Raw genomic sequence first — 18,617 nt, 5'->3', positions numbered from 1 at the left:
TTAAAAAATACTACTTTTGTATATTTTATATAATTATTATTTTACATATATTAAATATTTTTATAAATTTATATTTATTCTGATAAAGTGTTGTACATTTTCTTATACCACTGTTTTCCTTATTATCGAGTGAAAATATACACTTGATTATTTCCTCTTGCCACGTCAAAACATCGTTATAAGATCACTTTATTGTCACAACTTCACTTTTGTTAAGAATTAACAAAAACAATTGTTTTTATGTCTATATTTTATAAAAAATTACTACTAAAATTACATACTAGTATGTACTGTCCAAGTGGCGTGGTGATGTGGGTATGTGGGTAATCGAGAGGCGGCAGCCTCTCAGTTTTTTGAGGGGTGAGTTTTTATCGACAAAATATACTTGCCTCTGAAAATGTTATGAGTTCGCCACTGCACTGTACTGTCTTATATAAAGGGTGTTTTAAAAAGACAATTTAAATCTACTATAAATTAAATTTATTTCTTTTAAAAAAACATAACAAATATATCATTTTCTTTAGGAGAAGTTAAAGTTTGTACAGTGAAAAATAATATCTGGCATATGACTCTTCCTATTAGCCCTATAGGTGATTATTCTTTCCATACAATTTACCATCACTGGATTACACATTTCCCCATCAAGTTCGTTGAAGACACGATGAATTTCTTGCTTAAGTTCCAAGACATTTCGATTTTTGTTCTGGTAAACTCGTGACTTAGTGTATCCTTATAAGAAAAAATCACACGGTGTAAGATCGAGGTGGGTAGTTTTGGCCACACAACGAGATTAGTCTGTCCGGGAACTTCCACGCAGCATGGAGAGATTGTTTTTCTTGAAGTGTAACAAATTACATCGTCTAGTTGTAATTATATAAGAATACCTACAGTAGGTATTCAGTAACTCAGTAACCTCAGTAACTGAGCTCAGTAATTTTCTTTGACTACTTTATTTAGACAATATGAACATGAAAAATTGATTTTGATCTCAATTTGATTTCAACTTGTTTTTTAAAAGAAATAAATTTAATTTATAGCAGATTTAAATCCTGCGTTCTTTTTGAGACACCGTATATTACATCAATTTCTGAATCAATAGAATTTTGATCACTCATCTTGGGCGTCCTCGGAGAGACGAATAGGGCAGTCCCCTCCCCATGGCCTTTTTTTCTTCAAATTGTTGTTATTATTTATATCATACTAGGAAAATGCATTAAAGTGGATGCTTATATGCAGTTCGCCTCCTTCCATATAAAAGAGTCTAGAAACGCCATTCTCACTAACAACAAAAACAGAAAACAATGTGAACTGCGCATTTTTCGAGTGAATGATGAGATGATATAGAGCTGTAAAAGACAACTATTGCAAAGGTATATTTATGGTATATGTCGTGGGTGGGGAGGTAGAAAATCTGTCAAAATAAACAACGTGCTCGCTCGTATACACACACTCTCTGCAGAGCACTTTTAAAAATTCGATAGCACTAATTAACACGAGTTTTTGTACATTGATAGTGTAGCAGCGGACCCTATGAAAACAATAACCTGTGTAAATTATGGATTATTTGTACCTTCTCCTCCCTGTACATCCTGTATGACTCTCCAACACCATGCGTATATTATATACCTATTGTATGTGTGTTTGCTCGCGTGTCATTAAACCCCTTGGAAACTGGTGAATTCCGTGAACCCGAATATGTCCATAAATTCCACAGGCTAGCGGCGGCCGTTACGTACGGTGTATATAGCGTTTAATTCATAACACACACATACGTACACCTACTAACACACCCTCACAACACACGTGAACAGAATATCCTTTCTCTCTCTTTGTCTCCTCCGCGGGTCTTGTATAGTCATCATAGTCGCATGCATGCATGCATGCATGCATGCATGTGTACTTAACCGATCGATTGTGTGTTTGTATATAGTTTATAACACGATAATAATTATTATTACCATCACCGCCTCCAACGCTTTGTATATACATATACATTGTTGTAAAATACTATGTGTTCGTGGTGTGCAAAATCTGTTGTAAGGGTATACGATCGGTGGCGGTTATTACCGCCGAAAGTCTCCTTCCATAACCACTGAAGCTCTGTAAACTGCTTTGCTCTGCTGTTGCTCCGCGCATCCTAGTTTGACGACTATTATTACAATCGTATTTTTTGTCTCTAATTTTATATGTGATTATGTGTGAGTGCGCGCGCGTGTATCCCTCGATTACCTCGTGTATTATATATTTACATATATACATTGTTGAGTTAAATTTGTGATCTCCCACTACTACTACTGCTGCTGCTATTTATGCGAAATATTAATTATATATTGCGTTTCGATAGTTCCGCTATGTCCCCTCTTATGGATATAATATTATTATGTCCCTCTAAAATCGCCTGTCGTTAACTGTACGCATTATAGTATTGTGTTATTACGATGGTAGTAGACGCACAAAAAGCTGCAACGTCGGTGTTTTACGATGACATCGAAACCCCCCCCCCCCCCCCATCTCGCACCCACGCGCACATGACAATTTGTATGTGTAATTATTTCTGTCCTATATAAATGATAACGTTGTAAATCTGCTTGATTAATTATCATCAAGCTATTGTATAACGAACGTAGAATAAAGTGAAAAAAATAATTGCACATATTGTCTTGTATAATTTTTTTTTATTGTTTGTCTTAGCACGCGTAATAGCCCTACATCATTTAACGATGTAGTATTCCGTAATACTGCTACTGCAGGTGATTGGACTACTGCATAAACATCCAGTACAATATGATAATAATAACGTTTTTAGGAGATTGTTCAAAGAAAGGGTTAGGATGGAGTTGTTCGAATCATAATAATAATGAACATAGGCCACTTAGCTACTGTTGTTGTGTGGTAGTGGTGGTGGTCATGGTAATGTAGTTGTACTATCTAGGAGGACCTTGAAAATGTATGGCATGTAGGTGAAAGCAAAATGCGATTGACGACAACCTTGGATCTTTCTAGTCTACTTACGAAACTATCCCCGACGTATAATAATAATAAAAGTAACAATCATAATATAAATACATTTATATAATACACTAAATAGAAACCTATAACATATAAATAGCGTCAATTTTTTTTATCTTGCCGACCGGTGTAAACAAAAAACAAGTTAAAAACCAGCCATTTCGTTGGCGCCCGATTGATTGTGAACAAATAATAATGTGCAATGTTGCTTTATATTTATGTACATGCATGAGGGATGGCATGTATAGTAGAACGGTAGGGTAGTAACGATGGCAAATTGTTTCGTCATTTATTCTTTATTCAGGCTACGATGATAGTGTTTGATATCAATAAAAATAATTGTATTTTAACGAAATGGCTTTCAAGTAAAATGCGACAACAAAAAATAACTGTGACACGATATATTACACGTATACGTACACGAATTTCGCCAATGCCATATAATGATTTTTTTTTATGTCCACGCGGCTTATCGGCTCTTGTCACACATTCATACAACGCTTCGCATATTATTAGCGTTGAAGTTTTTTACTAAAAAAATAGGTTAGATAAAGTAAGATTTTGGGTTTCCCTATGATTCAGAGTTAGCAGTGTTTTTTGATTTCCTTAAGAGATTTTTTTTTTAATCACATGGGAATTTCCCAATTTGCTATAAAACAATAATTTTTTGTTGCATTATCAACATGATTACGCTGCTTTAAAAGCATGCTATAAAAATCATTACATATTTTCACGCCTTCGATGTTTTGGAATTCTAATTTTCATATATAGACGGCATCTGAAATTAAGAATTTTTGTTCCGTACTGTTTTTGGAACAATTTTTTACCTTTCGCATACATTTAGTGCATAGTAGTGGTATAAACTACATTTCAATTATTATCCGTGAATATATTTTATATCTTAGTTTTAGGATTTTGGAGTGTATGAGAATTGAGATTGTTTTATGATGCATACTATCTATCTATCATACTTTCTAAAAATTTTTCCCTCAAAAACTGCATATTATATTTTGTAATACATTGTTACAAACTATTCCACAAATACTTCTCAAAACTTTTCTCCAATATGAATATAAGTCTCTCATATAAAGTCAAGATATAGATGTTTAATTAGCTTTAGGTATAATTTTGAATATTATCAGGGGATCCTTATCTTTCTCATTTCAAAACAATTGACATTGTTGACATTGTAAACTGATTTTGATTATTGATAAAATCTAATTTTTTTTTTTATTGTTTTACATTTTTTTTTTTTTTGTGATTGTTTAAATTTTTTAATTAAAAAACGCATATTCTAAATAAGAAGTACCTCACGATTTAGGAAAAAATCCAAATGTAAACGATGATTTAACATATCTTAAAAGTTAATATTTTCAAAACTGAAAAATTCGCCGATAATTATGTTGAAGGCAATGTTTCTATTTACTTAAATTTTCATACCCAAATAAAAAGTAATGAAAAAATTTGTCAATATTTATTTGTTTCTTTTGTGTTATTTTTTTTTTATAATAATTACGAAACTAAATTGAATAAATGTTTAATAATAAATGTATGCGTTCGTTTTTAAGTTTTATTATATAAGATGATAAGGTGTTTAGTAATAATTAAGACATGGAAGGTGTTGAATATATCAAGCTAAAAAGCCATTTTGTTAGCCATTTTGTAAGCCATTACAATGATGAGTTTAAATACAAAAAATAAAAAAGCATATTTTAGAATATTTTGTTATTTTTGAAAACGTGTATATTCTTCATTTTTCTTGTAATTTTATACTAATTAAATTATTTTCTAAAAAAAATTGATGTTTTCTTCTAATACCTGTGATTTTATTATTTTATCTTCGATTATTTGATGTACTTACAGTCACCATACCTTACATTAACCATATCGACTATTAATTTAACGGAATGTATTTAATCTTTAATGCACCAACACTAAATAATATTATCTTGCACAAAACTCGTTTACGTTATGTTATGTTTATGGTATCGAAGTTTATTCTATTTTATAAGATCTGTTAAATTATTTAGCATCTAAAAACAAATAAACATGAATTGTTGTTAAATCATCATCAAATCGGATGAAAATGACAACTACACAGTAGTTTTTTTTTTTTCAAATGCATACCTGCAAAAAGTGTGTACTTTCAATGGATTTATGCAAATCAATAATGCGTGCTAATATTTCTTTTAATAAAATTATGAATACTGAATTTGGGTCATACTTAATAAAATATAACCATACAGATATTCCATGTGAAACTACTAGGAGAAAAATGTATTTAATTGAATTTTACGAAGAAACAATCGATAAAATTAGAAAACACGTAGCTAAGAATAAAATTAGGGTATTAATAGATGAAAGTATATACGTCGAAGGTAGATTTATTGTTGGAAATTTGAAATTTGAAATTGATTGTCATAATTGTTGGAACATAATTGTTTGATAAACTTGGTGACATATATTTGATGACATCTAAAATTCTTATATTTGATGCATCAATGTGTTTCATTAGTAAGAAGATGAAATCCAACATGATGACATATATCTATTTATAAGAGATGTGGCTCCGTATATGAAAAAAGCTAGTACAATTATTAAAGCATTATACTCAAGACGGACGTTTGGCTCACGGAATCTATAGAATAGCACAAGAAATACGTGGTAATAAAAAATACGTAGTCCCAACGGTAGATAAATTATTATTGAGGGTAAAACAAAAATTTTTAAAAGCTTCGCTTAGTACTATATAATTTAAAAATGAAGCTCCTGGAATTCCACTTCCACCGGAGCCCATACCAACACGTTATATAGACATAATCAGCTTCATACTACCATCTACGTTAAAAATTATACAAAATTGTATTACTTCTAAATTCAAGCAATGCGGTTTCAGTTAGAGAAACCTAAATTATTGTAAGTGAACATTCTGTGAAAATGAACTTAGCTTTCATTTATGCAAATTATGATTTTTTGCTGGCAACAATAACACAACTTGAAACACAAAAACTTCGGTTAAGTACATGGATGAATAGCAACAGTAAAATCCGTGGAAATAAGGTAGAGCACATTATTAACGAGGCATTGTAATCGAAGAAAAATTTAAAAATATTTTGGAAAAAACTCATGGTTTTAAAAAAATTTAAGATTTAAGAAAAATACAAGCATTTTAACTGGTTTTTTAGCAACATAAATGGGAGGATTACCAGAAAACTTAAATGGGAATGACTTGGCGCACTTTAAATATACACCCATAACGAAAAATAATAATAATCAAATTTTGAAAGAGGCTTTTCGCGCTAGAAAAATATACTTACAGACAATCGTCGTTCGTTTGATATGTTCAATGCTATACATTATAAATATGAAAATTACAATAATTTATACGTTTATTGAGTTAAATAAATACAAGTATCTATAATCTGTCAAATAACACTTTATATTTTTATTTTTAATTTAAAAAAAATTGCAATTCATTAAAATCAGTCAAACAATTTTGAATTCAACTAAAATATTTATCAATAAATCAATCTAGTAATACTATTTTGCATATTTAATACATTTTTTTTTTTGTATATAAGTATAACATTTTTTCATGCATATTCAACAATTTTTTGCACATATTACGCCTATTTAGATCCTATAACTTTCGAGCCCTAGTAAAAATCAAATTCTCTTTATTATATAATTTATTTGTAGATAATTTCTACGGGTACGGTCGAATTGCACTTATTTTAGTCGAATTGCATTTGGGTTTAAAAAAGGTAATGGTCGAACTGCACTCGGATAAAAAGCAGGTAGTGGTCGAACTGCACTTGGGTTCAAAAAAGTATTTTAATAAAATTATCATACATTTGAAGGTGTTAGATTTATTTTATTTAGTTGCATTTATTATCATTTAGTTATCATTAGCGTGGTTAAAAATTATTGTTTTATACATGACATTATGTTAATTATATATATTTACATTATAATTGTTAGATTGTACATTATATTATATTATATTATATATATTATTATTATTATTAGATATACATTTTTTTTTTTTAATCGTCAAATTTAATTATTGTCATTACTATAATTTTTTTTTTGTCACTTCGATCATTTTTGGTAGTAATGACTTACTGTATTCAAAAATTCTACCTTGATAATACGCTTCTGAGTATGTATGTTATTATTATATAATATTATATCTGCGTTTTCTTAATGGCACGAACTAATATATAATGCTATTAAATAAGTACGCTGTAGCGTTCTTCATCAGAAAGATTCATAATATTTTTAGAGGGTTTTCCAACATAACTCTTTTTTTGAACGAGTGCAGTTCGACCACTACCTGATTTTTACTGGAGTGCAGTCCGACCATTACCTTTTTTCAATCCAAGTGCAATTCGACCATTTATTTGTAGGCAATTCGACTATCCCGATTTCTACGGTTAGAAAACTTTAATATCAGATTTATAAAATCTCAATTTGAATTAACTAACATATTTGTGCAGTATAGAAACTTCACATATTAAACTATATTAATGGTACATAGGAGTCGTTTAATTTTAATTTTTGTAGGTTTCCTATCAGATTGTACAGTCGTTCGCAATATACGAGTATACATTGCACGTAATTTTGTAAATAATATTGTTCTTTAGAAATTTAATCGCTAAAATATATGAGCCTAACAAATATTATTGCACTTAAGATAGGTATTTATATATTTATATATGTAATATGTTATCTGTTTAACTCATTACTAAAATAACATTACATAATTTGTTATAAAAATTGCACTAAAATTCATAACAATGCGGTCGTGAGTTCATGAATAGTAATGGCAACCAACCAATTACGCTGATTCAAAACCCGATGCATGTATTTTATCAAAATGTAATAATATTAAAGTATAATAATGTTCAAAAGAAATTATTTCGATGTGAATCGTTAATTAGTTGCCATGGTCTATTCAAATATTTTGACAGACTAAAGCAATAACAGATTATTGAAGGTGATGACAAAACTGTACGTATTGTATAACATATATGATAGTATTAGTAATATTGAATCTATTTTAGAATAGTGAATACAAGGATTTTAACTTTTTTTTTTTTAGTTTTTATTTATATTTAGATTATGTGCGTATATAATATACTATATACTATATACCTGTATGTATTAAAATGTTTTATCTATCGTAAAACTTACAATATAAATCAATTCAATACCTACGCTTCTAATAACTATTTGGTTAGTTTTGGCTTCTTAATTTTTGATATTTTTTCATCACCAAATTACATTACAATTATAATAATGCGTTATTAAATTTAAGTGACTTATTTCAAATTATTTATTTACGTTTGTAAATTATAAAATTAATTAAATAAAATTATTCGTTGTCTATAAAAGATATTTTTGTTTTATATAATTTACTTTTTAGTTGGGTGTGTCATTCTCAACTATCAAAATGAATATTATAGCTCCTGTGACAAAATAGTATTTTAATTTTAATAAAATGTATTGACTGTGTAAAAACTCATAAATTATAACGTAATTATTTAAGTACAATATCAATCTGTTTACCGTTCTATACGTATGTTCCTTTTGAAAACGTTATGGTTTTATGTTTTAAACAAACGATGCATACATGAACTCTCACCATCATATGGGTCAAGTTGTTTTTATTATTATTTTTGTGATTATTATTCTTAACTAGACTATAGCGTTTACACACAATAACAATTAAAAAAATTACTAATAATTAGTGGATAAATAATACAAATATAAAGCCTTTTAATGTTCTATTTACACAAAAGATCTCACACAAAGTGGTTTAATTTTGATTTCCAATTTTACTTCGAAATGGCAATGGACTTAAATAAACATGATATTTACATTTATGAATACACAAAAAAAAAATTGACACTTGTTTGTATAAATAAGACGTGTCGACGATTTTTCGTATTTATTCGCTGATGACAATCATCAAGTCTAAATATCAATTGAACTATTTTGCATACATAATATATTTAACGGTAATTTTTTATTTTAAAGTTTTTTTCTCGGTAATAAATAAATCACATTTATAGAATATACTCATTTGTTTGGTTTTGCTGTTACGTTCGAAAACATATATATGAATGCTGAAGTATACAACGTGTTATAAAACAAGGTCTTGTATGTTAATTTTTATAGTGTTTACGTGCGTAAATTGCAGAACTTTAACGAATAAATGCATTTTATCAGTTCTGCCTATGTTTTACCCGATAGTTTGTTCGTGTTTACCTATATTTACATTATTACAATATAATATGTTGTGTAATGTAGCTGGTACACGCAAATTCTCATTCTCGTACTCCACATGCTGGCTGCGATTTGATTTTGAATTCGCATTTTATTTTTATTTTTTCTTTACAGGTTTTGCAGTGGTGTCGAGCTGTAGTACGGTGTCGTCGCCTTGGACGCCCGGCGGGGGAACGGCCGGTGGTAATCCGGACGGTCCTGATGGCGGTGGTAACGGTATGCGCAGCGCCGCGGGCGTGAACGCGGGCAGCAACCTAAGCTTGGACGTGGACGATTGCGATGACGACAAGGAGCTATCGGCGGCGGACGCGGAAGGCGTTTGGAGCCCGGACATTGAGCAAAGCTTCCAGGAAGCACTGGCCATATACCCGCCCTGTGGGCGCCGCAAGATAATACTTTCAGATGAGGGTAAAATGTACGGTAAGTCATTGCGGCGACGCATCATATAATTTAAGTAGTATTAATAATAAAGAACCCAATGACTCGTTTAGATTTTGCTTGTGTATATCTTACATATGTTTGCTGCACTTTGCACGAATTATCGTGTTTTGCGATATAATAATTTTTTAAACAATTTATTTTTATTTTTTAAATGTGAATTGTTAGTCCTTTGTCCTCTTCTTGTCGCCTTATTACTTCTCATTATTATCACGTACATTACATAGTATTTTTTTATTTCATGTCGTTGAATATTTGATCGAAAATGGTATTTAGAATGTTCGTTATATCGTTGGGAATATTTTTATGCACTTAAATATTATATTCATAAAAGTGGTGTATTTTTCCATAATATAATTTTTGATTTCGTCGAATTTTTTCTCTCTCCCTTTTAAGATTAATCGTATTTTTATATAACTACGTTCAGATTACATCGAAACTTGGAAATATTATTTTAAAACTAACGAAATATGATGTTTTTTGATAAAGGGTTACCTAATAATAATAAGTCTTTGTTGTTTATATACACAAATTATTTGTTCGATATAGATTTTTATCTTAACTTACTATAAATTTATTTTATAGTGCTATAAAAAAAAAATAGGTATACAAGTGTACTTTTTTCGTCGACATTTAGGTAAAAAATAAATATATTTATATAAGTACATACTGATAATGTGTCATATAATAATAATACTTTTGTTCCGTGTATATAATAGAATTTTAAATGTTTAAAAGACTAAAAGTTGCCAAGCATTTTTATAGCACGCTCTCCATTGTGCAGCACACCTGTTATTATTAATTTATTTCTCTTTTTCCTTAACTTTTTCTTGTGTCGGACCCTCATGAATTTATTGCTGTTTTGCGCGCTCACATACATTATATATAAAATATATATAATGTATATAATTTTTGTCTGCTCTAAACCGACTTTTGAAAGCTTTTGTCTTCCATCGTCTCGCTACCGAAAGTGACCCTTTTTGTCTTTCGACCGCATTTTACTCAAAAACTTATCTCGCCGAAAACTTGGAGCTGTAAATACTTTTGCGATTCAAGGCACTATAAAAGACGAAGTTTTTATTGTTATCTCTTCACCCTCTCACGTCTATAACAATTCTTTACGTAATATTTGGCAGTTTTACTTGTTCATCGAGTGTTGGTGTGGTTCTTCTATCAGTGATTTCAGTATATACCTACTTACCTACCTACATTTTTACTATAGGGAATCGTAAACTGATACTAAAAAATTATAATAATAAAAATAATGGCATGAAATAAGAGGGATGAGCAGATGTTTGTGTATAAAATAAAAGGGTCACGTGTATGAGGGGTGATCTAAAGTTTAGCTTAGATATTCATTGGATAATAAAATTACTTATATAAAGGGGATTTAATAGTTTTTACGTCTTTTTGTGGTAACTAAAATACCACATAGAAAGAATTAAGAAATTGGTTAAAATTAATAATTAAAATAACGTCAAAGTTAAATATAGCATAAATTATATATTTTTGCATATGAATATTTAACGATAAAAAAAAAGAACTACAGAGCATTTGTTATTTTCAGTATTTCACAAAATGTCTTTTCGTATAATAGAATTTAATTCATTTTATATACATAGGGAGTATATATTTAATATTATAGAGTAATTTTAATTCCAGATAATAGATAATATCTAGTTCAAAAAAAAAAAAAATCAAATAGGTACAATATTATAAATTACCGTGAGAGTTTGAAAAATATTTCTTTTTAATTTTCAAAATTATAAAATACAATATTTTTTTTATATATAAACCTCTACGAGTATATTCATATTAACTAAATAATCTGTAAAACCCGCCTTCCATTTCGCCGAAAAACAAAAAAAGTTTTCGTCATTGATAAATGTTCAATACCGTGAAAAGTATTTTATTATACACATATTAGACATTTTAGCATGGTTTATTATAATAAACAAGTTGCAATAAATATAATTTTTGTGATAATATTTTGGCAGTGCAAGGTTTTGTAAAGGAAATAGACGAACCCAGTTTTTGGTGCGTATTGAAGTGGTGGAGAAGCGTTTTCATCCCTTGACGCAGGGTTCCGATTTATATGGGCAAATGACTGTAGGGGTGGTGGTGAGGTGGTTAGGATGCGGGTCAAAGGGGTTGTTTTGCGGCAGTCGATGGTGATGATCGGAGGTTGTATGTTACGAGGGGACGATGAAGGGAGCTGTGAAAGGGCGACAAGAGGAGTAGACAGAATAAGATATATGTATATACGCCTGTGCGCGAATGTATGTGTGTGCTTAGTGAAAGAGAAAGGGGATAGGGTAAGGGTGTAAGGGAGTAGTGGAAGAGACGATGGACGAACTATGCCAAGAATGTGCAATTAGTGTATATACACACTCGTCGGGGGTGCTGCTATAATTCACCCTTGACTCCGACAGTGCTCTGCGTGCCTAGAGTATAATAAGGGAGGAAAGAAAGACATAAGAGGCCATCTCGGTCGAGTCCTCTTACCTACCCTTCCCCGCGCCATTAACACGTAATCTTCCTCCGCCTCTTTTTCCTCGGTCTATATATATATATATATATATGTATATGTATATGTATATGTATATGTATATGTATATATATTCTAGCATATATGACGTGCGGAAAGCACAACGTAGTCCTAGCGATTTTCTGCTCTCTTTACCGCCGCCGCCACCGCCGCCACACCCATGCAGCTTTTGCCCTACGTGCTATATATCGCCTTTAACTTCTTCGTCAAAGCACTCTTAACCTTTTATGTGTGCCTCAAAATAAAAGCCTAGGTTATATCTCCTTGTATATGACTTGATTGCTGTTACTTGTACTCGTTATTCGCGCCTTCAACAATTGCAAATTTTCACTATTTATTTGGTCGTCTAACGACAATTTAACATTATTCGACTCACAAAGCTATGTACATTTTTATAGGATATTTTTTATTTATGTTTCTCTTGGACTGAGTCTACAGTAAATCTTTTGCCTATAACACCAAGAAATAACATGAATTTTATTTTTTTTATTTTATATAATTTAATTGCACTCAAACTTATTTCATAATATAATACATTAGCAATACATAGTAAACACCTAAAAAAAAAAAAAATCGGTTTTATTTTAATTGTATATATTTTACCTGAGATTTTTAATTAATAATATATACATACCTATCTATTTTATAATACATCTCGAACAAATCCAAATGTATTGTCCAGTTGAAAGTGTAAGAAAACTATTGACATATTTTTCTAATTTCTAAGATAATATAATTTTAAATTTCTCAAATAATTTTGTCCTTTATTAAATCTATTAACACAGTCGTGTGCGTTTTCATTCCGTTTACATTTTAAATTATCCGTTTATAATAGTTTTAATTTATGGTAGCTCTTAGATTTACATATTTATTTCACTTCTCGATATAATGTTAAAAACTCATGTTTTTAACAAGTAGCAGATTAACGCACTCAGGGTTAAATAGTGCTTGAATAGTTAAATTTTGATATCGTTATATACTTAGTATACGTTAAAATGTATTTAAAATTGTATAATTCATATCCATATCGATATTTATATGTATCATTAACTAGGTTAATAAATTCATATAGGTATTTTCATTGGAGAACAATCGACTTTTTTTTTTTTTGTTTTGCGTAATTGAATTATTTCGTTAAGCTAAAAAAAAGTATGTTAAACTATTATTACATTAGATTTTTAGAATGTAATTCAACAATAAACTTTTTCCATTGCATTGCGTTATAATATAATAGTTAAAAGTTTCATTTGATAAATTCTTACCGTCTCACAGTTACTGAGTTTTAAATAATTCAAACTTCCTATTATTGACAAGTCAATACACACTGAACAATAATATAAAAGCAAAGTCAAAAACATGGACTTGAAAACCTTTTTTTTTTCGTAGAGGATTGTGACATGTTGAGTTTGCATTTTTCATATTAAAAATCCAAGAAAAAATATTATAGTACTTCCTCTTGATTAAAATACCTATGTCGGTTTAGAAAACAAACATATTTGTTGTTGGTTGCATCATACATGTAATAAGATCTCCAAAGCTCTTTGGGCTCTCATTTTTCATTTTAAGTTTCTTTTAACTGCAAAAATATTTTGCAATATGATTGTTTCGAATGTTTTATTTTATTTTATTATTATGTGTTATTAAGGTGCCATTTTAATAAACAATATATATTTCGATGTCACCGAAGCAAACCACCTTAATACTTGAATATTTACACGAAAGAAATTTCCTTGGTGAAAATGTATGTGGATTACACCTTTTGGCGTTTTTATAGCTTTTTAAACTCGTATTTTATAGTATACATTTAAATATAATACATGCATTTAATTTATTTAACACCTTTCATGAAGGGTCTTTAATAATCCATTTTATTTATTTTCTTTGGTTTCAATAAGTTTTTAAAACTTTTAATGTTATTTATGAACCTTCTATTGGGGAAAAAAATGTTGGACAATTTTCAGACACCAAAATATTGAAATTAAGATATTTTATTTTGCAACTATGATTTTGGGCCTAACCTCGTTAGGTTGATTGCAGTGGTGAGATTAGTTATTATTAATATATGAATATATTATAGCATTATTGCTAGTCACAGTCTTGAAAATTAACACACGGCTGTTAAATACATCTCAGAAATGTAAACTGTGGCGGCGGTTACTAATCAATTTATTCGTTCCATTTGAAATAAATTAATTGAAAACGCGAGTAAAATCCGACATTTATAATGCTTGTGTTTCGTCCTAACCCCAAGACGTTTCCTATCTAACGACCCTGTATGCTCGATTGACCTTTGAAGTGTATTAAAAAATGTCGGGAAAATAAAAGTCAATAAGAAATCCCAAGAAATTCTATTCTTACCGCTACAGTTATTGCTGATGTTAACTATCGTGGTGATATGGATAATCTGTCGAATCTGTCGTATACAAATGCGCACGTGCACTTTTCAACCGTACGATATTGTTGTACATGTATATGATATTTGTGTGTACTTATTGTCAACATGTAATGTATAGGTATATATACGAGTATATATATAACATTTATTTGCGTATAATATTAAAGGAAATCAGAAAGCAGTCGGGCCCGAAGTTACCTTCACCGACCACCATACATGAGGCAGTTAATTAATTACTTGTATTTACACGTAATACTTAAACATTTTCGCTAAATAAATTTCGATGACATAGTGGTGGTGCCCTTCTCTGGTCAATAGCGTTTGATAATGAAATTTTGATAAAAACGACGGCGGTGAGCTGAACGTGGTCGGATTTGATCATTGCATTTGTATTTTATTTTAATTAATCGGAACGAGAGGAAAATAAAACGCACGGGATGCAATAGGCGTGACCGTGGCCGTCATAACCTAATGATCCACACACACAAGTGCCCTCGGATGTAATATCGCACCTATTGTTAAATCTTACGGGCTAGGTTTCGGCAAATGCCGAACGACTAGGATTCTTTGGGGGTGGGGTGCAAACGTTTAAAAAAAGGAACCGATGCGCGTTGATGATCACGAAAGGAATATTATATTGCAGCACGCGTATTCATGTGCGTATGCATGATAAAGAGTGTCCACCTCTTCCCATCGTAGGCGCTCTACAATGACGGGAAGAGGGGGAAACGTAATACATCATAATGCGTACGAACTCGGATGGACAGACGGCGGACGGACGGGCGCGAACGTAGAAGAGAACGTTCACCTCTTCCGAACGATGATTATTACATACATCGATGATGATGATGACGATCGTGTACCACGCGGCTACTCGAGAACTGCAGCGCTCACACGCGCGTTCAAACGTGTTTTTTTTTTTTTAAACGGCTGACAAAGTTACATAATACGTATTGCGAGCGGTGTGCGCGTGCGTGCGTGTGCACGACGTGTCAACTCCGTCTGTGTATGTAGAAGCGACCGTGACTGTATTATACACGCGGACAAACAAGCGCGCGCGTGTGTGTTGTGTATATGCTCCACGCACTAAACGTGCGTACGTCGATAAACGTTGTTTTTAATCGCACGAAACGTTGTCCGAATGCAACAGAACATCAAATGCCGCGCGTTCGTGCATGTACGTAAGCTCATTCTCGAGAATATCGTTGCGTATTACAATGTACTATGGCGCGAATAGAATTTTTTTAATTTTTTTTTTCTCTGACCTAATTCGTACTTTTTTCACATTTTATTACCATCCAATCTTATTGGTTTCCTCCTCCTCCTCCTGCTCTCGTATTTGTTTCTAGGGGATCTTTTTCCATGTCACGTGTCACCGCAGCCTATAGTGTATGCAAATTATAATCTAATGTCATTCGCGCTTATTGGTTGCGATAAACCGCCGTATTCTTGTGCAGTGATATGTCGCCGCACATACGCGACGATGGTTTCACTGTTGCTCGGTGACATATTTAATAGGAAAATAATAATAAATCATGTGTGTCGAGTGCTCGTGATAATAATTGGGCTGTACAGAGATGTCATCGTACGCGCGTACCGCAATGTTGTGTATGATTTTAGTTTTCCTTCCGTTCGAAATCATGATAAGTTTGCGGGGTGCGCGGTTAGTGTTACCACAAAATCGTAGTGTTATATTAACTTAGTTGTCAAAGTTTTTGATCTCCTTTATCATTGTTGTAGCGAATTGAAACTACTTTTTATATTTTATTATTGTTTTAATTCTCACCTAAACCATCCTTTAATGTCATGCGATAATAATAATTTAGTAAGTACTAACTATTAATAAATAAATAAATAAATAATAACTACTGTTGTATGCGTACATTTTTGGTATCGGCTAAAATCCTCTGAAATATTGGTCATTGTGTCGTGGCCGTGCGTTTAGACCATGTTTTGGGTATATTTGGTTTTATAGAAAACAAATTTTAAATATAAATAATTTGTTCACTTTGCTTGTGCACAAGGGTGTGAGTAGTAAGATTTGTGTTGGGGAAGGATATATAACGATCTCCCCTAGGTATTAACATACAAATAAGTGGGCGTGAGTTATTCCTTTGCTTCCATCGACCTTCGTCATTAAATCTTTCACAGAAATAGCGAATAATCATTTCGATTGGTATAAACCACATACACATCATATAAATATAGATTTAAAGAAGGCACTCCATTTTATATACATACAGGTCTATATAGGTAATACCTTCACGGCTAAATAATTGTTTCTTTGAAGACATAGATTTCATTTTATTTTTTTCACGTTTGTATACATAATACAGCATTTATTAGTTTTCTTCTTGTAATATTGTTTGCGTTGTAGCTCGCCATATCTTGTTTGTACTTAAGGAATGGCGTTCTCTTTAGAAATTGTTTACGTTATTATGTTTTATCCTTTCATTGACGACTATAACATTTATGGTAATACTGTTTCATTACACCTCTCACCCCGAAACGATAAAAATAAATGCACAATTAAGTCTCTGTTTGTATATATTTATTTAATTTTTTTACACATGATTTTGTATGTGTGTTATGAGACTGTTTTAGTTTAAAACTATGCACCTCAATTCAAAATCCGTGCATTTGCTTTGTTAAGCAGACCGTCTCAATAATAATAATAATAAAAACTTCTTATCTATGCGTGCATGTGTAATACGATGTTTCTACACACGTTTTGTGAGACCAAATCGTAACGAAAACAGAAATCGCGAATTCGTCGATGACGAAACATTGTAGATAGAGAATATTATGTGTAACGTGTACACTAAATAATATATATTATATAGTTATATTTACACGTAGTGTGATTTTTAAACGTCTAATAAACCCGATAAAGCAATATAATAATCGGCATGTCATTGTTTTGTTATACAAAATTCGAAAGAGTGTATACATCAAACACTACACGATTATATTTTATTTCCTAATAATAATTAAACGAACCATAATAATTAAACACTCTCGAATGCGTTGTTATATATTTGTGTTATAATATATATATAATATATTTATGTTAACTTAGGTACGTGAGCGCACAATAATGTTGTGTCGTACCTTTAATATTATTTTTACTTACAGATTAAACCTATTAACGCAACGTAAAATATGTTAATGTACGTATGTAGATAGTTAATTTTTAATATTGTTGTCTATAAGAGTAATTAATGGTTTTGTTTTGTGATGATGACTTTCTATTGGTATACGATTCCTGTGCAGGTATAAAATGTAAAATCTATTATAGCTTTCAATGTACACTACGCGTTGCTTGAAAACATCACATATATTACAATGGAGAAAACGAAACATGTGAATGGTTCAATCGATTTAAATTATATCAATTATTATTATTGCTATTATTATAATTATTATTATTATTATTATAAGGTCAAACATTTCAATTAACGTGTATACACATATATGCTGTTTATACTCTTTGTTATACACTTTAATATATCGTGTAGTAATATAATAATAATGAGCTGTTTAATTCCTCGATTTCGATTAAAAAATATATACAATTAATCGCTGGTAGTACACATTTTTTCCGTCGAAATTGTAATCTATTAAAAATAACCGATTTTAATGATCTCTCATTAAAATAATGTATTCATATTACGATTAGTCGGTCACACGACGATTCTACGTACATGCGTCTCGTATTTCTTTGCATTTAGGAATATTATACATATTATATTAATTAATACTACCGATCCGCATTTTTCAACTTTACGTTCAGTTATGTTTACATTAGCATAATAATTTTATTAGGTTATGAGTTTGTTGTGGTCGCGCTCGCTTAGAAACAATTTACCTACTATCGGTTTCTTGTTTTTTTTTTATATACTTATTTTATTTATTTAATACACACATAGTATAATA

The 18,617-nt window shown here is 30.7% G+C and overlaps 1 protein-coding gene across 5 annotated transcripts in view; it reads left to right on the top strand.

Moving 5' to 3' along the window:
* Window positions 1-18,617, top strand: part of LOC112680514 (transcriptional enhancer factor TEF-1) — a 65,613-nt gene that overhangs the window by 39,436 nt on the left and 7,560 nt on the right. For all 5 annotated transcript variants that reach the window (XM_025550615.1, XM_025550613.1, XM_025550616.1 and 2 more), the window contains one exon: window positions 9,415-9,720. In XM_025550615.1, the coding sequence (XP_025406400.1) occupies window positions 9,415-9,720 (306 nt within the window). The remainder of the gene's footprint in view (window positions 1-9,414; window positions 9,721-18,617) is intronic.

The sequence above is a fragment of the Sipha flava genome, unplaced genomic scaffold (genome assembly GCF_003268045.1).
Source record: "Sipha flava isolate LNK unplaced genomic scaffold, YSA_version1 177_pilon_pilon, whole genome shotgun sequence".
Classification (NCBI taxonomy): Eukaryota; Metazoa; Arthropoda; class Insecta; order Hemiptera; family Aphididae; genus Sipha; species Sipha flava.
Note: the sequence above shows the minus strand (reverse complement) of the source record. Positions and strands in the feature narration are given on the sequence as shown.